At 35.5% G+C, this 24776-nt stretch overlaps 1 protein-coding gene across 1 annotated transcript in view; it reads right to left on the reverse strand.

The window, feature by feature from the left end:
• TRRAP (transformation/transcription domain associated protein) overlaps positions 1-24776 on the reverse strand; it is a 92875-nt gene that overhangs the window by 27862 nt on the left and 40237 nt on the right. Inside the window, exons 41-58 of the mRNA XM_035548873.2 lie at positions 23983-24141; positions 23765-23899; positions 23458-23568; positions 22063-22209; positions 20581-20794; positions 19773-19898; positions 18281-18427; positions 17072-17274; positions 16256-16377; positions 15159-15372; positions 14078-14257; positions 13573-13719; positions 12785-12904; positions 12199-12486; positions 11220-11357; positions 10724-10836; positions 10088-10223; positions 3907-4098 (exon numbers count right to left, since the gene is read on the reverse strand). Of these exons, the coding sequence (XP_035404766.1) occupies positions 3907-4098; positions 10088-10223; positions 10724-10836; positions 11220-11357; positions 12199-12486; positions 12785-12904; positions 13573-13719; positions 14078-14257; positions 15159-15372; positions 16256-16377; positions 17072-17274; positions 18281-18427; positions 19773-19898; positions 20581-20794; positions 22063-22209; positions 23458-23568; positions 23765-23899; positions 23983-24141 (2892 nt within the window). The remainder of the gene's footprint in view (positions 1-3906; positions 4099-10087; positions 10224-10723; positions 10837-11219; positions 11358-12198; positions 12487-12784; positions 12905-13572; positions 13720-14077; positions 14258-15158; positions 15373-16255; positions 16378-17071; positions 17275-18280; positions 18428-19772; positions 19899-20580; positions 20795-22062; positions 22210-23457; positions 23569-23764; positions 23900-23982; positions 24142-24776) is intronic.

Raw genomic sequence — 24776 nt, forward strand, 5'->3', positions numbered from 1 at the left:
ATAACTACTTAAAAAAAAAAAAAGCCATCCAAATTTACACAGTGAAATCTCTCGAAACAAAATAAATTAAAGTAATATTTTCCTACAGTCATCTCAGTATCAGCTCTCACAATAGCTTAACCTTCATCCTACACCCATTCATCACATAAATTTAATTTTCTCACAGGTATTTAATCACTTACTATCTGATATTTAAAAAAAAAGTAATTACCGCAGTGCAAATTCATGGCTGCATTTGTACCTCTGTCAGTCATTGCCTAATTTATCATTTCTTCATGAGGGATATATACATATTAGATTATTTAAAAAGGTTATTTTAATTGATATCTGAAAGCATTTAAATGCTTTATTTAGCAATACTAACCCTTTCATGCTGCAGATATTGCCCATCCGTGGGAGAAAAAACTCAAAACCATCAGTGAAAACTTATCAAAAAGGAATTAATTTAGTCACGAAGTCTTCCAGTTGTATATCAGCTCAAACAAATGAAACCTTGTACAATTATTTATATCTTACCTATTTCTTGACAGCTTCTTCTCAATATGGAGAATTTTTCCATATTTATTCACTCTGTCTGATGCATCAACGTATATTATAAAAATTCAAAAGCGTGCTGTGTAAGCTCTACCCACAAGTACAACTTAGTGGGGGTACCTTAGATCATGTGGATTTAGGTACTCATGAATCAAACCAGGCCTGACACACAGGGTGAACTACTCATCCTCTACAGAATTATGGAAGCCACTATATTAAAAAGAACTTAGAAAGTAGTATCCTCTGCATTTGTGTGGGTAAGGTTCATTCACAGTTCTCTGAGCACCGGTCCATCAAGAAATGCATCCCCTGTTATCAAACCTCAGATCATACTGCACAGAGATATCCCACAGTTTCCCCCTTGGAGATGAAAGGCTGCCTTCACTGTAATGAGAGCTAATCTTTGACAGATGCTTGTTTATCAGGATGCCTAATGAGGGACGCAATCAGCCCTTCAAACAAATTACTGGCATGTTTATTCCCAATCACATACTGCATGACAAACTGAACACAAACTCTCCCCCAGCCCCACTTCCACACTCTGGCTACAGCTGCACGGTCCAAATTGGAAGACACTAGGTTCCTTTTCAAGAAGCTTCGGAAAGCAACTCAAAGCCAAATCCCATTTCTTAGAGATGCGTTTAGGCACCTACTTCCATTCAATTATATTTGGCAATAACATCTACTCTCAGAAGTTCTTCTCTTACAGTTGTGAATTACTTACATAATTAAATCCAAGAGAAAGCAAAAGGATAAGTGTTGACGTTTCATACATTTAAAAGGGAAGAATTTATCCATTTCTGTTACAGTGAAATGTGTGAAAGGACACAAGCCATACATTTTTCACCACTTTACATGTTATTTCATCTCTTGTAATTAGTAAACTGCATATCCTATGTGATCAAAGTTGTACCAGCTGCTTCACAAAAATATTTCTGGAAGTCTGAAAAAAGAAACAGTCTCAGCAAGTTCTCACAAGCTCTTCCTGACAGGACAAGAAACAAGTCTTCCCCTAATTTTCTAAGTGTATCATTTCCCTGAGAAACATTTATGCCAAAGAGAAAGACTAAAAACAGAGAATTTAAGCGTATCTGTTCTTTAAACTGAAGTGCTAGCATTGCACGAAAAAAAATAAAAGATTTTTCACAAGCAAAAATAAAGACATATCTTGTGCACAATACCTTAAAACCAATATACATTTATATAAATGCTGGGAAAATTCTTTGCTTTGTAATATTCAACAATTTGAAGGCTAAAATATGGGCTGGGATAACCAACTGGAAAGTTACTCATCCTTTCTAAGTCAAGGATTCAAGTATGCACACAAGAATTTATTTAAACATTTGTGCTGGTAAAGATCATGTGCAATATACTGCAGTAATTTTACAGGACAGTATGAAACTGAAGTTACAAATTTATGCCCCTATTTAAATGAGCTTGCTAAAGAAATAAGCCAATAACTACAGGATGATACTCAACTTTGGGAGTTTTCTTTTTTTGTTGTTGTTGGTTTGGTTTTGTTGTTGTTTTGGGGGATTTTTTGTTTGTTTTGTTTTTGAAGTTGTTGTAACCCTAAATTAATTAGCTGTCCCTCATTTCATTCTGGACAGGACAGTTTGCTGCTTCATTGCCAGAATTCTGCCCTTACTTTAGAATTAAGCTCCTCTCAAAACTTTACACTCATTTTGTCCAATTTTTTTGTCCAGAAAACACACTGATCTCCTTCAAATCCCAAAGAAGTAAGGCCACAGGGCTCCCCGCTCTTCTGAATCATGAATTCTGTTCCTTCGTGGTTCATAAAAAGCCCTTGACGAAGGTCACCACTGTCTCAAATCTTCTAGCTGACCTATTCATATAAGTGCTCTGTAATACACTGGAATTAAAATGAGCTAATTAGCTGGAAGCAGTAACCTCTTCCATCAGCACAAACTTGTAAGGCGTGCACCCACATGTAGGCACGGCGAATTACTGGAATATGGCCTCCCACTCAGACCAACAATGTTTTATTTCCTGCAGCTGGCATCAGACTAGCTGAGGGGAGCCACGATCGCTCTGCCCAATGCACAAGATCTCCCTGACTGTGAAGCAACATGATTTAGGATGGGAATTCTTCATACCTTACTTCAAGATTTTAAGTCAACGTTGATCAGAACTGCCAAATGACCTTGCCAGACAACTAATATCGCTGCAGACCAACACATGAAGCTTTGAGGTACAAATTAGTTTAACCAACACAATCCACTCTCCTTTACAGCAGAAGCTGTATACAGGTCTCTCCCTGTCCAATAAAATATCACTTAATTTGGAGACTATATTCCCTCCCGATTCCTTTCCCTGATGCTCTTGATGGCATCTGCTATATTCCCAAGGCCCACTAAAAAAAAGAGAAATAATGGATGTACCAAACGGGGCATTTTATGTACTACAGAAGCTTTCTTTCTACCATTATATTCAACACCAATGTGCTCACAGAACCACATAGCAGGCTCGACCTGCTGTTCTAACTTTCCAACCCGAGTGCTCTTGAAGGAGCTCAGAGGGCACACCAACCCAAGTCATCTGAAGATCTTCAGATGGCTTCATCCTGCCATAAAAAAGGAGCAGACAAAACCATTTTACAGCCTTACCAGTAGAAAATGGCTTGGGGAATGGCAAATCAGAACATTTAGCAAAATAATATGGAACTGACAAAAAAAAAACACAAAAAACAATAAGGTTCGCACTGCCCAGAGCTTCATCTGAAAAGTCCTTCACTAACAGACCCTTAAAGCTTCTGGTTCTTTGACCCTAATGCTTAAGCCACACGGATGTTCAGAACTTGCTCAGCAATACCAGCATTTCTAAATACGCTTTTCCTTTATAGGGCGTTGACATTTAGCTTAGATTTAAAAAAATAAAATAAAATTACACGAGTGGGTTACAATTGACAAAATTCCATACTGCATTTAACACATTTTCAAACTAACTGAAAGAACACTTTGGAGGTTATTTCAACATTTCCACAAGTAATATAATGTAATAATATACCTACTCAAAATGGATCTTACTTCAAAACCCACTGAATGTTCAAGAACTCCAAGTACCGCAGCACATAAGCATTAGCCCACAAAGAAGGCTGAGCCATTTGTCAGTTTTTAAATAGCTACCTCTATACGCCACAAGCAGAACAAATTCAGGTGAACTATAAAGACTTTCAAAGGAATCCCAGTCAAAATGCACATTTCACAATTTTTAACAAGGAAATACCATTAGGAGAACTAATCAGTACTATGCGTACTAATCAGTACTATGAGTAATTTATACTCACAGTTATTAGAAGTCCTGAGACCTGGTACCAGAAAATAACTGATTCAAACAACTCTTAATTCTCACCTGGAGAAGGGGAGTATGAACATGGGAGACTACGTGAGGAAGCCTTCTCCACTCCCGAATCGCCAGACTACTCGCCATCTCCACCAGGCGCTCAATGAAGTTAAGCTGCTGCTCTTCAGGATGGCAAATTGCTAAGTATCCTCTGTACATGTTCACTTTCCAAGCCATCTCTTTTGGACAACTCAGCTCCACCTGGTAATGGAAAAAAGCCCAGTAAAGATTATTCATACTTAAATGCAACGTTTCTGATGTATTTTTTAAAGATTTCTTAAACAGGTTTATTTTTTGTTTTAAAAATACCACACTAAAATATCAACATTTCTCATTAGAGGAGCTTAGGCACTCTAACAATTATTTGTTAGGGTAGGCTAGCAAATAAATTGCAAACTCAGCACAAGCAGTTCCTTCACACAGCCTGCTGTTAGGGTATTTTTTACTCTGACGATCGTAGAGTAGCTCAGAGACAGCTGAGCAAGCTGAAAGCAGTCTTGCAACAGGAGCATGAAGCTCACTGCAAACCAATTCACCCTGTAAAGAGAAAAAAGATGCTTCTCAGCAGATAGTCTACTACCTCTGAAATGCTTCGGGGGCTCCAGAACAAGTAATGTCAACTTCTCACTTAAAAGGATCCCGTCCCTATCTGTCAGCACATTACACCAGCATTATACTTCCTAATTGCCTCCTCTAGGACATTACTAAACTGATGAGAATAAACAACTGATTTTTTTTTTAATCATCTACAAGCAACCTTCCCATTTATGTCAAAATAATTTCTGAATACAGGTGCAAAGTCAGGTGGCAGTGATAAAACAATTAAAATACAATTTTAAACCATTTTTTTTAAATCCTGGAAAAACAGAAATATGGCAACTAGAAACAGCAAAGCACAATTGTTTAGCAACTGAATTCTTATTTTACAGTAAACATACACGTAACTAAATGCTTAACTGCTCCCTATCCGACACCACGGGCCTTAAATCCAGAACTCATTTGGTTTCTCATTTTTAATCTTCACATCAAACTTTTTTCGCCCTGATATGCAACACAGAAATTCCTCTACATTATCTCCATGTTGATATACTGTATCTTAAGCATTACGATTGGTTTTTCTGCTTATCCTCAACTGACTTTTATGCCTGAGCCAGCAGAGAGAAACTGCCAGGTAGCAACCTTACACTTACACAGTGAAAATAATCTCTTTTTTATTACATTATCTGCTGGATCATTAAACACAATGGCAATGTGAGCAAATGGAAATGAGTCTTGGGTCCTATCAAAGGCCACACGGTATTTTAATAGCTCAACTTTAATATGTAGATTATTAAAAATGTTTCCCAAAGATTTATGAAAACTGATACTATCTGCCATCTTTTCTGACTCTTCTGACCCATGGATCAACAATGGAGCTTCATATAATCAAAAAAACTTGTATGCTAAGTAAGTTTTTAAAAACAGGCACATTAAAAAATACCAATACAATTGGGAGTAACCAGTGTAGCAGCATAGAAGCAATTATTCTTTCACATCCTAATATTTATGCAAACATGTGTCCTGACACTTCTTTTATAAGAACCTGAGTAGCGCCAAAAAAGCTCCATTTATGGCTTCAGCAACATCTTCTCTTTAGTCAATTAGTGAATGTCTCATTACTGAAAATATCTCGTTTAATATAACTGCATCTAGAGCATATCAGCAGTTACTCGTGGTTGTCACTTATACTCAACTCAATTTCCAAAACCAGAACCTATCTGGCATGATCTATTTCATTCTGTTCTAACTCAAGGCTTAAAATATATTGTACAATATAGTTCTTATTTTAGGCTTTAAATGTTTCTCAAATACCATCACTTCTATAATTACCCAGTAAAGTTGCATACTTTAAACACAAAATACCATTTTTTAAAAGAGCAAAAGAGTTAATCAAAATGTAAATATGACCTATTGGATCATTGTTGTAGCTGTAGTACAGCTTGCTACTTAGAGATTTAGTTTCACATGGACTGAAAAATGATAAAAATACATCTTTAGAGACAACTATTTAATTTGAACCATCAGTACTACAATTATGGGAAAATTCAATTTCAAAATGTTGCAGTGGTTGGACACCCTTAATTTAGGTTCTAGTAAAAGACAACGCTGCCTTTAATTAATTAAACAACTTTTTCAGTTTTCACAGTTTAGCCTTTAAAAGCAAAACATACGGACTGCATACACCTGCCTTCCCTTCTGACAACAGGCACTGTTATAGAAGAATAAACACTACATTGAAAAAAATATGTAATAGTCTGATTTTGAAGAAAGGAAGAGAGACATACAATTCGACATATTTATCATGCAAGAATAAGTTGTCAGAATGAAGCATGCCATTAGGATAGTTTGTATACAGAAACTTAATCCTGCAAGGTACTGGAATTAAAAGATGCTCAGCATTTTTCATGTTTTATCTTTTGCAAATATTATGAAAGTAGACAGCCAACTGACAATTTGACATGCAATATTTTTAACTGCTGGGTATTGGTTCAAAACTTGAACAGTAATGATGAAACAATAAAGCCCAATGAAGTGCGGGACTAATTCTCCTGGCTAAGTCTCTGCAACATGAAAAAATGCTGCCTAAGTCTCTTCCCAGAGCTTTGCCAGTAAAAATGTATTTTAAATATGCAATTTGCTCCCTTATTCCAAGCTCTGACATCTTTAGCAGAATAATACCAGGAATGTCACAGTATATAGCAACACTGCAACAAAGATCAGCAAGTTCCTTTCTACTTGTGACTTAATGCAGTGTTCTCACCTTTCAGTAATTTGTTTTACTGTAATCAGTCCTACATCTGATTTACGTTTCTACATTAACTAATCAAATACAAACAACTCTACTTACTATGAAAAGAAGGTGTATTTCCTTAAAATAATAGTTGTGGGTTTTTTTTGTTTCTTTTTTTTTTTTTTTTTTTTTTTTTAAAGTTTTCAGTCTTCTATAAAACAGTGATTTGGCATACAAAGTTAAAAAAAATAATAATCCCAGAAAAACCTACTGGCAACACCAATACCGAAGTCCGTTGCTTGTCCCAAGAAGCCCGAGATGGATGCACGGCCCTACACTTTATTGCAACCTCAGGAACAATAATCATGGGCTGATGCTCATGGGATGGTTCTTAAACCAGTCAGGAAAAAGATGCCTGAGAGGGTACAATGTGGAAGAATTCCTCAAAATTTGCTCTCAGATAGAAAAACATCTACCTATGTATTTTCTGTCGCATCTTCTCAGAAAATAGGGGTCATTCTATGCATGTTTACCTAGCCATTTAAACTTTATTAACAGGAAAAAAAAAAAGATATTACACTTGGAAAGAAAAGGATCTTGAAGATTTTGATCTTTTGATATTTTATCTTCTATAAGCAGTGTGCCCCCTGCCTTCAAGCTCTCCTGTAACAGGCAGAACTTTATGGAGTGTTCATACGTCAGGCACACAGCACAGAACATGCAGGCTCATGAGTGAAACCCAGGAAAGGACAAAGGAAAGGTTAAATGTTTTATAAATGCAAGTTGTTTAGCAAAATGAATCACAAGCAGAACGTAATAATGAACTTCATAATGAATCAGGAAGGTCAACAGCAGGAAAGCACAAACCATGTATTTTATCCATTACCAAAGGAGGAAGACGACTACTTCACCTGCTACACACAAGTTCCTTAGTTCCTAACAAAAGCCAGCTATGGTGCTAGTTTCTAAACGCTATATAGCAGGCAGGGCACGTCTCTGCTACTTCAGATGAAAACTATGCCCAGAGAGAGTGTGGCATCTCAATCCTTGGAGATACTAAAACTCTACTAGAGAAGACAACCTGATCTACTCGCGCCTTCTCTGAACAGACCTCCAAAAGTCCCTTCCAACACAAATAACTCTAGGATTCAGTAAGCCTGACAGTAAATTATAAAAATATAGCTATCAATGCATTAAACCTTTGAGGAAGCTTTGAAACATAAGAAAAATACAACTCATACTTTGATTCCACATAAGAGGAGAGATAAGATAAGGAGAATATGGAACATGGAAAAATCAAACAAGTAGTACTGTCATAAACGTGTATTTTAACAAATCTTCACAACATTACGATAATTACTTCTAGCACGAAACCTACCACAAATTGTCATGATTTGAGAGGAGAGAAAAATACTTGTTAGTTTCTTTTTTTTTTTTTTTGCTTCTTTTTTACTTTTGTTTTAAAGAGTGTAGAATTAAACAGCACCACTTCATGAAAGCCTGCTCTTTCTCACAAATGGTCTATATAATTGTTTTTGTTTGTTTGTTTTTTAAGACTTGCATGTGTTCTGGTATATATCATACACCAAAAAATAGTTTGGGAACCCATTTGAAAGTCAATTATCTAAAAGCTAAGCATGACCTTGTGCTTATGCGTTACGATTCTATTTGTTTTATAAACCTATTTATGTGGATTCAAATTACTTTTCCCTCAGAAGTAACCCATCTCTTCCTGCAATCCTGGTCATCTTCAAATCCAGTCCCCATCTCTGTCACTGCCCATCAGTTCAAACTGTCTCCTGCACTGCCAATCTCAATGATGCATGCTGCAATATTTAATTCAATGCCTCCTCCTCTCTGAGGGCTTTACCAAAGGAAATTACTTTCTTCATCTCTGTTCTATAGTCTATTTACCCAGTTTTGTCTTCATTAAAGTAATGATTAGCAGCATAATCTGCAGCGTACATCAGCCTTTCCAACCAATGGACACAAACTCAGATTTCATGTGTTGCTTTTTCAGGGATTTTTTTGCTCTTTTAAACACCTAGCAACATTTTGCCATATCTAACTCTGCATATTAATGATGCATACAGGCTGCATTGCTTCCATTTAAGTAACGCATGAATGTAAAGCTTCAATTGAAATTATGAATTATTCCAGTTAAACCAGTTCTAGTTTTCTGTCTGATGCCTGGAAGCCACCTTCAAGTTCTTCACATGCAAAGTAATTTAACAGCATAGAGAAGGGGGAGAAAAAACAACCAACCAACTAAACAAAACCAAACCAAACCACACAACTTCACTCTGTGGCATTGCAAAAATGCCCTTGCCGTAAGTCTACAGACATAGAACTCCATGACTCCAGAAGACAGAACAACACAGTTCAGGCAAGAAAGGTAAAAAAGGGCAAACAATACTGCAAAGAGCAGCTTTCATAACCCACATAGCACTTAACTGAACACAGTGCTGATCCTAACGCACAGATTCACACAATCTGCTGCACATACATTCAACGAACTATGGCCACAGTTGGATCTCTGAAAAATGATTTGAAAGATGTTCAAGAAAAAGGCAAGAGACAGGCAGAAGCCACACGTGTATATTCTGAAATCTCTTAACAAGGATTTTGAAATAGCTTTACAAATATTCCTTAGATAACACTAAGGTATTACATGTAAACCAAATTTAGTTGACAATTCCCTGACTCTCACATTTTTCACACATCATAATCTCCCCTCAAGTGCAGTGCAGATGAACAGAGTAAACTGTGTTTAGCAGTTTTATATTTGGACAGTGAAAGTTAAGAACACTTCAGCTTTGCCTTTCAGGTGCTTAAGCAAACAAAAACAGAGGCAATGTTTTTTTTTTTTTTTTTTTTTTTTAAATTATTATTCCCTTTTAGACCTGGAAACAGTTACATTGTCTACAGACAACGAGCCAATGACTGAAGTATTTTCTTATTTCATCCTTTTATGAAAAGGAACACTTGTTCCCATAAAGGCATAAGCTGTAAAAATGTCCCTCTCATCCCCCATAAACCCTTGAGTTCAGTTTTATCTAATACCATATACTTGCAAGGGTCCCATCCTAAGTTTCTCCATATATCACTGCCAGCACACACTTCGGTGGCAAGCATTTGTAGCTTTTTAATAACTCAGCACCATGCACCAAATCTTTCATCTGCCCCAACTAAATTTCTTACATTGTACAGCTTTATAAAAGAAAAAAAGAATCAAGTTCGTCTTATGAAATGACATGCTTCAATTGCCAAAACACCCAGCTGTGTGCTGGTACATCAGAGAAAACTTCTGACGATCAGTTTACTGTTTCTGTGAAATGAGCTGTAATACTGCCTTGTTAGAAATGTTATCAGTAAAATGAACAAAGAAACTAAACATTAGCATAAAAAGCCCTCACTCACCTGCACCAGAGCTTCCTTCATGGCCGTCCAGTTTGAAACCCGCCATGCACATTCCAGTACTAGGTAAGGATTGATGTGGCCTTTTGACTGGCCGTATTCTGTCAAAGGTTCCCACTGATTCAGTTCTTTTGAGCAACTACGAAAATTGAAACCATCGTAAATTTATTTACCAACAACAAAAATTCAATAGAAGTGACTACTAATGCTTTGTATTAGAATATTATCGGTATATTTGTTTGTTTGTTTTTTGTTTGCAAGCACTGCAAATACTTTATCCAGTTTGAAGAATTTATGTCATTTTATTAATTTACTACCAATTACAATACAGAAACCTGTGAATAGGGAGAAGCTGCATTTTCTGTCTCCCAGAACAACCATTTTAAATGGAAAAAACAAATTTTAGTTCCAATCTGTTTGCACCATAACAAATTACAATTTTACAAGTCTTCAGACATATCAGTTCTGAGGGTCTGTTAAGGGAGTAAAAAAGTAGCTTTTTTATTCCCTTAAGTTTTCCCTGTATCTTAAAAGTCCTGAGTTAAGCTTTTTCTAGGAACTAATACTTTAAACCAGCAGGGTATTCTACTTCTGTTGCAGGGCAGCAATACTTCTTCTACTTCAGCTTTAGAGTCTTACCGAATCCAATGATCTTCCCAGAGCTGATACTCGGGGAAGATAGAAGGAGAAGCATTGTTCCGTTCATGTTCTTTTTTAGCCTTTTCCATTGCTTTTTCGTAAGTTTCTTGTGCCTGAATAAAATTCATACTGGTTTACTTTTCCATCTGTTATATACACATTAACTGAACAGTTGTTTTAATAAAAAGTAATATATATATTCTAAGTTTTAAATAAAAAACAAACAATGAGGTGTGTTAACTCATTTCTGAAATAGATGTTACTTGGTAGCTTTACAAATGTGATAAAAAGCTGACAAACATACTCAAGAAGTCTTACCTTACCTAGGTATTACATTGCCTTAAAGTATTATGTTAGCCAGAAGAGAAGCTGTTGTAGCACTTTCTACTTTAGAAGACTGAAGTCTTCTAAATTACTGCTCAGAATATTTTCTTGCTTACCAGCATATTCATCCCAACAGTAAAATCTCGGATTATTTCCCATATCAAGAGCGTACCTGTTCAAAAAAGCCATGTTGTTCATAGGCAATAGCTGTTGCTGTCTCTGGGAATTTACAGCGTTTCTGCCATAGCCCAGCCCACATATCCTCTTCTTGTAACAAAGAGTAGAGCTCAGCAAGGGAATCCAGTATTTCCTAGAACATTAAGAGCAGTGTTTCTCTGCAATCCATCACTACAAAGCATAGTAGTTAGCAAAACCACATCTTCTATACTGAAGCAAGTTGAGAAAGACATGAAAATAAAGATTTGTTCATGCCTCTTTTTAAAATTCTAGATGGTAAGCCATTAATAATGACCAAGTACTGAGAAGAACACAGCATTGCATGACAAAAAAAAAAAAAACACCTATGAACATACAAACGTGTATCGATTCGATTCTTGTTTGGCTTCCTTAAAATATCAGATCAATTCATAGAAAAAAATTGTTTAACAAACCAACAACTCACCCTTTAACATAGAAATAATCTATAATATTTATCTTCCTCAACTACTCACAAACACTACCTGACAGACTACTAAACACAACAGTATCTGTTTACAGAGAACTCAATTTTGCTTAGTAAATAATTCCTTAAGGTCATACAACAACAAGCATAATTTATTAGGGAAAGCATACTCTCCTTTGAGGGAGACAGAGGCGGTATACGCTTCTACATTAAAATAAAGGGCAGAAATGGTTTGATCTAATTTTACAGTGCTGAAGAGAATTAGGTTGAAAAGCAAATAGGAAAGAGAGATCAAGAGAGAAAAATATAAAAATATCAATGCCATGTGAAAGAAAGGCAGGAGAAATAGGTAAGATGCAAAGCAGTCAATATTGCAAGTGACTATTCATGAACATACAAGGTCAGGAATTCCATCACTGAATTAAAAATGGACACTCTTTCAACAAGCTTCTAAAGCTACTGTACTACACTGTTGCCATGTTTTTCTCTCCACATTTTATAACCTTTTTCAATTAATATAACACCTTACCTGTTGAGGAGGAGTTATGCTTTCCTGCTCATAAAATTCTGTTGTCTGTTTAGGCTTGATTTGTAGGCTCAGTCCTTTTTCAAAGGCTTGATGTTCCAGCATCAGCGTAGAACGAAACCAGAGATTGTGAGTTTTCCCTAAGTATTTCAGGACACAAGGTCTGATGGGAATGGGAGGAACACACTGTGACATTGCTTCCACAAAGCAATTCAGTGCACTTGGCTGGCAATCTCGCTGTACTTGATGGCTACCACTGCACAAGAAAGGACTTATTTCACCTGCCAGAGCCTGGAACGAAAACATAAGGATAGACAAATCTGAATAAAGAACTAACTATTACAGAATTTGGACTCAAAAGCTGGTTAATACAGTGTGTGTCTGAGAACAAACGTTTGATAAGTGTAGTTCTTAGTAAACTCAAGGGCCCTGTTTCTTTCAAAATATGTACTGATGGAGATGTACAGCATTAACTAGTCACAAAAAATGGCAAACTTCTCAAGGCAAGTGAACAAGTCATTTAGCACAAATACATTTTCCTGAAATGCCAGTCGTTTACAGAGGAATTCATTAAAAGAGAGATTCTCACATGTTGCTGTCTGTCAGACAAGATCTTCCACAGTCGTGAAAAAAGCTGGATCCAAGTCTTCTCTGCTAATGGTGTAGAAATATGACATAACTGAACAAAGGCACTCAGCAATGCTCCAGTCTAGAAACAAAAAGAAAGATCTATGTAACATGGGAAAAATACAATACTACTGAAAAACAGTTCAGTTATATAGCTGTTTAAGCAGTAATATAAATGCCTTTTCCAACCAACATATCAAAAATGTTTTCTTTAGCAATGAAAACTACCGTAAAATGAATTTAATGCTATTTTCATGTTGATCAAAACTCTTATTCTCTTATTCATTACTGTAACTGTTTCAGAAAAAAAAAAAAGAAAAAAGGAAGAAAGTTGATGACTTTGGTAATAGAAATGATTGAGTTAATTGGCTAGACCTATTACTACTGTGAAAATTATTTCAAAATAGCTTTCAGTTAAAATTACCTTCTTAGTAATTATTTTAATACAAGATGTGATAGACCTTTTTTTTGCGCTCTGTCTCTGCCATCACAATTTTCTTAACAGTTAAAATGAACTTACAGGTGGAAGAGGAAGAAATTTAACTGTGTAAGATTGATACAGTAACAAGCAGCAATTAAGTAAACACTTAAGATTTTTTTACACTACACAAATAAGAAATTACATCAGATTCTAAGGGTTGTCTATACAAAAAACATAAGCTAAAAAAATAGAAGATGAATTATGTCAGGTCAGGTTGAAGATTTCAGTATTAAAATTATTTGTCAGGAAATTAATAACCAAGTACCAACCTTCACTTCTCGAAGAGAGTCAAGAAATTTGTCGTGCCGGTTGGTCAACATGTGCAACTGATTGCCAATGTCCTTCTCAGAAAGTTCTTTAGTTTTAGGTGTGCTGGTTTGATCTCCCGGAGCCAATTCAATGTCAATTTCAACATCCTATACAGAAATAATGATTCAAAGCATGCAGGTATTTTCTAAGTACTTTTTTTTTCCCCCTATACAAATACAAAATATCCTTCTGATCAAACTATTTTAGGTCTCACTATTTCTATTAGTTCTTTGTGTTCAGAAGTAGGATTGCTAGTGTAATGTACTAAAGAAAGGGCTAAATGAATGAATGCAAGTTCTGAAAAAGCCATGCACAGTTAAAATACAACACATTACACACAAGGTATACAGAACAAGCTCTGTACATCATCTTCAAGGCACTTTCTCCAAATTTATTTAATGAGAAACCAAGAAGAGATGCTTTCATCAAAAACGTTATTTTTCTACTGTGCTTTCTGCAAGTTACCTCTTCTTTGGATTCACTGTTTTCCCTTTCCCGAGGCTCTTGTTTGACATGGGTTACCATAGCAAATGCCGCCCTGTCATGGCTGTCAGCAAGGTTGATAACGTTGGTGATGGAGGGCAGCATAGCACCCTGACAACTGGTCCCAATCGTAGTGTTTTTCTCACACACTGCCAACAGGAGCTAAGGCATTAAAAAAAAATCAAAGAGAACTTTTAAATAGACATTTTACTGAAGTATTACTGAGAAACCATCCCTATGGTTTCATATTTATCGGCAAGATAAGAGTGGCAATAATGTGTCCAAGGCATATTTGTCACCTTTATTCAGTAAATATAATACATTTTCATCTTAATTTGCTCACATTGTCAGTATTTTGAAGTCCATGACTATACTTTCAAGACTGCCTTTCAAGTCACTCCTGAAAATGCGGAAGGAATAGGACTCTTCTGTGCCTAAAATCTGTATTTCCTACTTCATAATATACATATTTAATGCCCTCAATCAGATAACGTACACAGAAAATCCATGCTGTTTCTCATCTCTCTGGAAGGAGCTCTAAAATTTAAGAGGTCAAAGTTATCCCCCTAGTCACTGTAAATTCTTGTTTTAATATGCAAATTTTAAAAACAAAAAACAAACAAAAAGTTCGGTCCCATTTTATTTTATATAAACCAACCAAAAATGCAATTGCATTTCAAGGCAATCCCACCTGAAATTTGTCATACCTTTAGTGCATACACTCTACCCTTGAAAGTTTTCTTGAAATCATCTACAGTAACAACTCTTCTATTTTTCCAAATCACCATCACTTATAAGAGATGGGTTTTCTTACGAAGTATCAACATGACCATTAAGCTTTTCCCAAAAAAAACAGATTTTAAAGATTAAAGCTGCTTTCCAAGAACCAGCTTTTTCATGTCTCTGACGTATCTGAGGTAACACACTTAGTATTTTTACCTTTGATATGGATAATATATATTACAAGGCATACGTAACATAACCCCTTTAAACCCAACCAAGAAAAATGTGGAACATATTTCTAGAATTATAATTGTATTTCTGATACAAATAATTTCCCTACCTCGATGCACTGTTTTATCCAAAAGTGATTTCCCATTGCTTCCCAGTTTTGAGAACATGTCACATAAAGCAGACGCTCATAAACACGACGTTTCATAGAGTTGTCAAAGACCTCAAAAAATTTAGCTCGTATCAGGGGCTGGGCACAACGCAGACCCGAAAGAAATGCTGGCTCAAGTTTAGCAGTAAGTTCACTACCAGAAAGATTCTCATCCCTAAAATGAATAAAGATAAAATTACATAGATATTAGAAAAAGAAGCCTTCTAGTTTTTTCAGATAAAATACCAAAATCAAAGGAGCTGATGTTCTGTGGAAGCCTACGTGGTGTGGCATGCCTCCAGGTGTGCCATATTGAGTGAAACAGCAAAGAAAATAATGCTGCTTGATAGAAAAAAAAAAAAAAAAAAAAAGCCCTGGAGATATCATAAAAAACTCTTTCAGTATAAAATCCTGATTGTCTTAATTGTGAAACAGTATCAGTTTGTCCACATCTGTATCCCCGTTTGAAATGCCCAATAACATTCATTGGCAAAAACTTCTAACCACCATGTTCACACCAGTGCTTGGCACAGTTAGCCAGCAAACAGAACAGCAGCAAACAATAGCTGAAAATAACGTGAATCATTAGCATGAAATAAAATACCTGACTTTTTTTTTGGGGGGGGATAAGGTAACCATTTTAATTATTTTAACCCATTACAAAATCTGCCAGTTTAGCTAGTAAAGAAATTCTTCTGAAATAATATTTTAAAGTATATTTCCAAGAAAAATAATCTTTATACTCTATGGAGGTAAAAGGAGAGACAGATCTTAGTTACCACAGTATTTAATATACAACCATCTATGAGGATGCCCTAGTACCTTGGGAAAGACCATATTCGGGCAGATCCAAAAAGAAAATCTTTTAAAGCACTTTCCATTATAAAATTGCCTTTAGTAAATACGTATTGTGGTTTAAGTGAAACGAATCAATTCTGCATCTTAGAAAAAAGTCCCTTAACTCAAACCTAAAGAGATTGATGGCATGTTATAAAGGTCATATATGGTACAAATTATGAACCAATAAGCTGCAATAAATGATTAATTGCTATAATTACCTATAGACATAGTTAACAAGGTCTAAGAACTGGGCATTTAATTCAAGGTCTTCTGGAAAACGCTTTTCAATGTAAGTCATCATTTTCACTAGTAAAATGGACTTCTCCCGGAGAGTAGGTGTCTGTGTTAAAAGAAGACATGATTAATTTTGTCAATTCATCTTAAAACATGCAGAGAACTGGCATATTCAAAGTACGTCTCAGCTACCATTTTTATCACTCTTTCACTCCTAAAGTATTGAAAAATAGCTTGGTAGAAGGTCATGGTTCTTAAAAAGAAAAGACAAGCATTTGTCCTTCTAATATAAACTACAGAATTTTAGAATAATAGCTAAATACAGATTTAAGTGTTTAAATGGTTACAAATATCCAATGTATATTTTTAAAAGTGTAAGTTTAATATATAAAGCACTAGATTGCCAAGCATTCAACTCTAACTTTGATACAAAATATGGTAAACTGAGGAGGTCACAAAACATTACACGAATAACATGATTTAAGCCAGCAGTAGTCACCTTCCCCCTGAAGAAACTGTCTATCCAAGTTAAGAGAAGACTTATTTTAAACCTTTACTTTAGAAGAAGCTCTAGGCAAAACAGCTTTTGAGATCAAAAAATGAATATGTCTATAAAATGCCAAGTATCTTTAACTCATTACTGTCACATGGGATGCAAAATATTCAAAACCTTATAAAGGACATATAAACTTATATAACAGATCCTTACAATCCTCACTGTAAATACCTGATGAATTATAGCAGTAGCTTGTATTGATTCCGTATTTGAGCATAGTCATGGTTTTATCTTCCCACTTTACCTGATTAGCTGCCATTGGGGAATTGTTTTTCACCCACTCTTCCACTATTTTTACCACTGCACGAAGAATTTTTGCATCAGTAGACTTCTCAATGAGAGATGTCAGAATAGCTTGTATAAAATTTTTCCTCATTTCCATGCTCATCACAGCCAGGCGTGTTTTCACAAGATCCAGGCTTAGCATTACCAGTTCACTGGTACCTGCTATGGATACAAAAAAGGATGAAAATTGTGTATGCATGTACAAAATGCATAGCAAAGAAATTTTCAAGATAAGCTGCTGGAAGTTTAGAAGTAGCAACAACAAAATCTGTTACCCGGAAATAAAGTCCTGGATATTGAAATAACATTTTCAGAACTACTACTTTCCATTCCTAAACAGAGTCCTTCCAAAACAAACAAACAAACAAACAAAAAAAAACAAGTCAGAATACAAAAGACAAGCCTGTGAGGTTTTATCTCAGTAAAGTAGTTTTGGTAAAAAGGTATTACAGAATTCCAATACTGAAAAATTGCAACTAAGCTTGCAAAAGAAATACACGATGCAACGTACCTAATCAGTTCTGTTACTTTCCTGACTCACCTATCTGTCAAGTTTAATAATTTTCTAATTGTTTCCCATTGTTAGTAAAATTTACAACGTTCTAGTCTACCTAACAAATATGGTCTGGAAACGTAACAGCATTATTTCTTTCAAACTATTTTCTTCAGTAGCTTATTCATTCATAAATTACAGTGTTCTTTAGTAGTTTTGTAAGAACATCTGAATTTTTCAATGACTCATGACCTAATTCATTTGATGATAGACAGAATTGTACAGGCTTGAAAAGAAGCTCTTTTAAAGATAAAAACAAAGACATCCGCTCCAACAAGTTAATTTCACAAGCAGTAGCTCCACTGCTTGTCAGCTCCTCTCCCCTGAATACTATAAACTCGTGAAAAATTTCAGTATTTCTATATATATACACACACTCTGTAGCTCAATAAATATTCACTAACCATTCACTAAAATTTATGTATTACATTGGTAATATGAACTCAAAGTGCATTTTTATCCTTCAATAATTCAGCAATATTTCTAACTAATACCGAAGTTATTTTCAATATGCACAGAACTCTGCAAAATCATTTGAATCCCTTTAGGATTAAGAGATTTTAATACTTTACACATCTTTTAATCATAACATCATTAGACTATATAATGAAATACCTGTATTTGCTTCCGCTGTTCCTGCTGTAGCCTGTGGGTTTAAGTGTTCCCTGACCATCTTCTGCAGAGATCGCATAAAAACTGAAATCAACCTGTCAATATAGCTGGGGTTGTTACTGCACGCAGATTTCAGAATCATTAAAGTACCTATTGATAAAAACAACAGTTACAGAAGTAAAACTTTCATTGAACATAATATGAATAATATAGAGGTTTTCAGTGTGGATGTGCTCTTTCTCATAGAAGAACATGGGAAATGTTCTAGCTCTATTTCATCCTGTCATGAAAAAAGTATGGGACTACCCAAGTTATAAGGACTACGTTGAAAAAGTTTTTACTATAAGAACAGCTACTTTCGGCACACTTTAGGAACGCATGAAGCCTACAGGACCACAGCCCCTACAAATTACATAGCTGTTAACAACTCCTATCATAATACAAGATAATTCACATTCTGGCAAACCAATCAGTTTAAGCAGTATCTACCCTTTAAAATGCTTAATTCTTTGAAGGAAAAAAAAAAAAAAAAAGTAAAAAAATCTACAGCTCCTCCTTTCCTTACCATAATAAATTCAACAAAAGCCTGCAACAACATTTACACAAGTGTGCTTTGTTCATCAAATTTGAAAAGTTTCATTTCTTTACTTGCTCAAATATGCATAAAAAAATTGACATACAAAGATAAGCCTCTTAAACACACAATTAAAAAGATCTGCAACCCTCGAAGGTTAGATTGTAGTATTTCTTTTAAATGAGCTCTGGACAAATTGTAAAAAGCATCTTTCTGAGTTAGTTTGTTGTAAAGCACATCGTAACACCTGACATATAGGCAATTCCCAAAGTGAAATTACAACTACCTACACGTATCACAGAGTAGAATAGTGAAGGACATTTGCCAATTCAATCCAGAAAGTTTTCCAGAATTGTGCAATTTCAGGTCTGTATTACCAACACAAACAGTTCTATGCCAGCCAGACCAAATTATTCCAATACATCTCTGTCATTGTCATGTGTGGCTGAGCTTTCTACAAGTTACGCAAGTATGAATAACAAGGAAAGACAACCATTTTGGCCTTCAGGCCAAATATAGAATAGCATAGAATAAAAATTCAGACTGCTCGCTCAAGAAAAAATAGTATTTTTGGAATTCCTTATTTAATGAAAATTCAAGATCTACAAAAAATATATCTTTCTACGCTATTCAAATTAGCTGATAAATAACACTTTAAGACCAACTGAAAAAGAAAGTAAAAGGTAGTAACATGTAAGCATGTTTACACGTATTACTTGAAATGCTATGAACACCCCAGCCCTTTTCTGCATAGCTGACAAACATTCCAAGCTCATCTCTTGTGCCAGATCTAACTGCTTCCAACAGCTTCTTCCTGATTATCAGATTTCCATTTCCTTATGGAAAGTAAAAGCCAATGACAGAAAATCATACTAATTAACAGATAAACCTACATACTTCTGCTAGATATGGGAAACTTACCAAAGAGCTGAGAAGGGTTAGCATTAGTGGCTTTCTCATAATTAGTAAGTCCTTCATAAATAACCTTGCCAACCGCAGCATAAAGGCACTCCAGCTCTTCATACTTCGAAGCTACACTTGAGGTACCTGCAAAGTTTACAGAGTTTTTCTATTTTTTGGTAAACTTAGACACAAAACAGGCAAGGAACAGTTACACTGTGAACATACAGTCACCTATACCATCACCAGAACCTTACCTTGCTAATAAACCAAGACAACACAAACAGATCCCTCACTTATATAACTTTTTCATTATACAACCAATACCTCTTCTACAACAGTGTGCCACTACTTCTAAGTAATTCATTTGGATGAGAAGTCTTAGATCACTGAGGTTTTTCTAAAAAGAGTCTAGAAAAATTATTTTGTTTTAGGATAAAACATATTACCTGATCCTTTTTTATACTCTATCTCCCTTCATTGTTTTAGCATAACAGCAAAGCTTAACTACCAAAAATTTTACTTCTGAAGCTGAAGAATTGCAATTGCAAAAAATGCATTAGGATTTATAGCATGCATTTCTTGAACCAATGTTATGACAGCCGCAGGTTATTAAGTTTTTATGTCAATGGATAATGACGTATTCCACGATTACTTTTTTCAGCTTTTTTTTTTTTTTAAAAGAGGTTGAAAGTTCAAACTAAATTAGACCATTAAATGCAGGAATAGTAAAACAATATTAGCACACTGCAGAGTGTCTTCGCCCCACCCTTAGTCATTTGAGTTATGCCGCAATAAGGGATAAAAGGAGGAAGAAAATACCACATACTTGGTTCTGTAGGGAAAATACCCATTAAGCGAGAAAGCAAACTGTGGACTGCTCTCAAAACCTTGGTGTTTCCACAAGTCATACAAGCTGCTACACCTCGTTGCAGGGGTTTGAAGCTACTAAGGACAGCAGGGGGCTGCAGTACAGTTAGCAGGAAACTTAAGACCTCTAAGCCAGTGCAAATGTTGGCAAAGTTGGCTTGATTAGGTTGTTCCTAAAGAGAACACACAAAGAGGCAATGAGCGGGGGAAAACATACAAGTATTAAACAGATTAGCAATGCTTCATGTCAGTCTTTTCGGATAAGTCATCCGATATGGAACTCTAAAATACAAGGCACTGTAAAATCTTTAACCATAAAAATGTTACTCAAGCATTTACAAATATGTTCCTTATAATGCTTTTTGTGGTCCTCAGCTTTGAAAGCTGCTTGAAACCTTGCTGGTTAGAAACACTTTCAACGGGGGATTATGTTTTACCTCCTTGTCAACATCCTCCTTCTCAAATAATTCCTTTACAGTTCTGATGCCAAATTTCATGAAACCCATTGAAATGCAGTCTAAGAAATCAGAGCGTGCGCACACACATACACAAAAAAAAACAACCACCAACAGGTTTCTCTGACACACTCATGGCTACAACCTCATCTCTATCGTATATTCATCGCTCCCTAGCCTTGACTTCTCTGCAGTCTTCCCATTCCAAGTCAAGGCCCTGCCTTCTCTTGGCCTTGATCTTTTTGTTAACTCATCTGTACCTCGACACTCTGACTATCTCCACTCTGCTTCCTCATTCCTCTTCAGAAGGGAAGCAGCCTCCTGCTCTTCTGTATTACCTGGGCTTCAGCGAAGACCACAATAAGAATTCCAGCTTCTGATACACAAATTCAGATTCTTGAAGGTTCAGAAGCCACAAAAAAAAATTGCTCAGTCACACAACCATGGACAGATAGGCCCTGGACAGATGGCACCTTCAGAGAATTGAGTTATTAAACAAATGTCCTCTTGACAAAACACAAACAGGTTTTCAGAACCTGCTTTTTTAATTAACTTTATCGACAGCAACCCAGGACACTAGAATTTATTTAACTTATTAAATAATAAAATGACTACAGACATTCAACCCCCAAACACAAAATGTTCACATTCAGATGTCTATTCTCAATCACTGACTTTATCCTACTCCTTAATACAGTCACAAATTACCAGTAGAAAGATATATGGCAATTTAGCTCCAAATCTTCCAAGAAACAATGATGAATGAAATTAGTAATTAAAGAAAGATTTATTTCCAATTCACAATGACGCTACACTATAAAAATAAATTTATAAATCAAAGTTGAAATCATAAGAAATGAGTACTCAGAATACACAATCATCAAAAAATATATCAGTGTGTACCTTAAACATCTGGTTTCAAAAGTATTCAATCAGCATACGTGCTAGTCAATCCTAAAGCCCTACAGAACTAGAATGTTACCTACCACTGTCATTAGAAGCTTATCAAACCATTGCAGTTTCAGTTCTGATTTTGGCCACATGTCTGGTCGTAAAGCCGTTTTCAGAAGGTTGACACAGCGACGAGACAGCAATTCCCCAGGAGATCCAGCAGTGTTTGAGTTGTCATTTACCTAGCAATTAATCAGAGTTAACACAATGACAACTTTTTGCAACCAACTCATTAATTTATTATGCGTTCCAAGCAAGCATGTAATTTCTTACTTCTGAAATGGATGAGCTCAAGTAGTTTTATCAGTGGTGTCACAAAGTATTTTACTGCATATAAAGCTCACAACTAAGAGCAAACATCAGAACTCATGTGTAAACTGCTACCTAATTACCTGAAATCACCCATCAAAAGTATATATATAAAAAAAAAGTTTAATCTGATGGATTATTACTACAACTGTGAACATGTTCAATATTGGTTAATCTTTTCTATTTGGAGGGTATCCATGTATCCACAAAAATACAAAGCTTTTTACTAAATCATCCTTTACACCTTAAGAGTATGTCTTTTCTGTGCAATGGACTGTGCTTCATAAAATCCCATGCCATACAGTTTTTTTAGCCTTGAGCTATACCCAGCTAGTTTTTCCCCTTTTAGAAAAGCTAATTCTTAACAAAATTTGACAAAAAAGTTTTACATGCTACATGAAAAGTAATTCCACATAGTTCATCATGAAAATACAATCAAAATTGTTATCCTTAGATACATGATTAACATAGTCCTTCCCTATTATACTCTTCAAATATACTCAGATCTTGGGTAAAGTAATCTTGCCATTAAATCTAGTCAATAGAACAAGCATACTTTGTAGAATCAGGCAAGTACATAAACACATTAAGAAGAAATACTTCTGCGAACTTTCTGAAGTCTTTGGCTGGCTCCAGCCAAATTCTACTACTCTAGTTTATTTCAAGCATGTCACTTCCAATATAGCACTTGCTTGAAAAGAGAAAGTAAAGAACAAACAAAATGCTAGAATTGATCAGCAGCACAGTTAAATGGAGACTCTTTCAATTGCAAAATCTGGCTTGCAATTGTTCACATTTAAATTTGATTTTCCAACTGTATGCAACCTGCATCAAGCTGTAAATATACAATACCATAAAAGAAGCTAAAGCATACCTCTCACATGAATAATAATTTGTGAAATGAAAAATATGCAAATGCTGGTTACCAAATTAAATTTCTTTCCTCAAAATATTTTATTCTGTGCAGTTTTGTTTTAAAGTTTCTAACCTTTCAGCAACAGAAAGCAAGTATACAAGCACTGGAATAATCCAAGCATACAAGTACCCTTATGAAAAGAGGTTTTCATGGTTTTAGCTACTCATGCTACATCAGTATTTGCATATCAGAATAAACACACTACCTGGCAAGCAATTCTAATCAAGAAATTCACGACTGTATCTGTATGCTGCTTATCAATTGGCTTGGAAAGAAGCGCATCAGCTCCTGGCAAGGACTGGCTACGTCCAAATACCTGTATGGATATAAAACACAAAAACCAAAAACAACATCGTAACAAGGCGAACAGCAAGCACAATATAATTAAAAGACTTTCTAAAAGTATAGCCTTTAATTCAGGGACGTTCACGTTAGCTGGGAAAACTAAATTGCTTAGGCAGTGCAGGTTAGAACTTCTGAGTCTCTGAACAAAATCTGATTTTTTTTCTTACAGCGCTTATTGCTCCAGTAGCTGTCCTGAATCGTTTTACTTCTTGGCCAGAATCAACAGACAATCCTCTTTTAACAGCAGATGAGGTAGAACTTGCTCCTTCTCCTCCTGCACTTGGATCCATATCTGAATCTGGCTGAAATATCAGCAATATGCATGTTAAAAAAGCATTTAATAGTATAACAGTTCAATCTTTACCAGTTTATTTAGAATTCCTACCTGCTGGTCTTTAATTCTTTGCAATTCCCATTTAATAACTACTTCAGCAAGATCCACAGCTAATTTTCTTTGCTCTATTGTAACGCTGGGAGTGAAGCCCAGTCTCTGCATGGCACTAACCATATGCTGAACCAAGTGATGTCTGACTGGATAATAAACCTGAAAAGACGGTTTCACACACACATTAGCCAATAACTAATCAAAGACAGTGTTAAGATAAAGTTAGAATGGTAAAACAGTCTTTAATCCCAAAATTTCCCTAAATCCATACTACATTCAGATTTCACTATCAGGAAAAGTAACCAGTGCTTTGAAAATAAAATTTTGGCTACAATTTTCAGTATTGACTACTGATTTAAGGTACCCAAACGAAGGTGTTCTTTTGGAGATCTGTGATTTCTATGTGTCCATCCCCTTCTTCCCCCCCAAGGACAAGTGATTCCAGTGTTTTGCCAATCCTTTTAGATAGCTAAAATTTGCATTTGAACACGCTCAAATGTTTTTTTTCCAAAAGTACTGAGCCATCAATTCCTAAAACATAACTTATAAGTTACATTTTGAGTTCCAACTTCAATCACTATAAACAAATAGAAATTTAACAGAATGGTAGACTCAGAGTCATAATTATAATTAGCAGAGAAAACAAACAACATAAGCTTAGGGAAATGATACTGGAACAATACAGTATTCTACTTTTAACAACCAGAATAACAATAAAGCCTATTCTTCCACTACTAAAGGAACAGTCTTGCATCCAAATTTAAACAAGTAAAATAGGATCTTTCTAAACTAAA

Source organism: Cygnus atratus, chromosome 15 (assembly GCF_013377495.2).
Source record: "Cygnus atratus isolate AKBS03 ecotype Queensland, Australia chromosome 15, CAtr_DNAZoo_HiC_assembly, whole genome shotgun sequence".
NCBI lineage: Eukaryota > Metazoa > Chordata > Aves > Anseriformes > Anatidae > Cygnus > Cygnus atratus.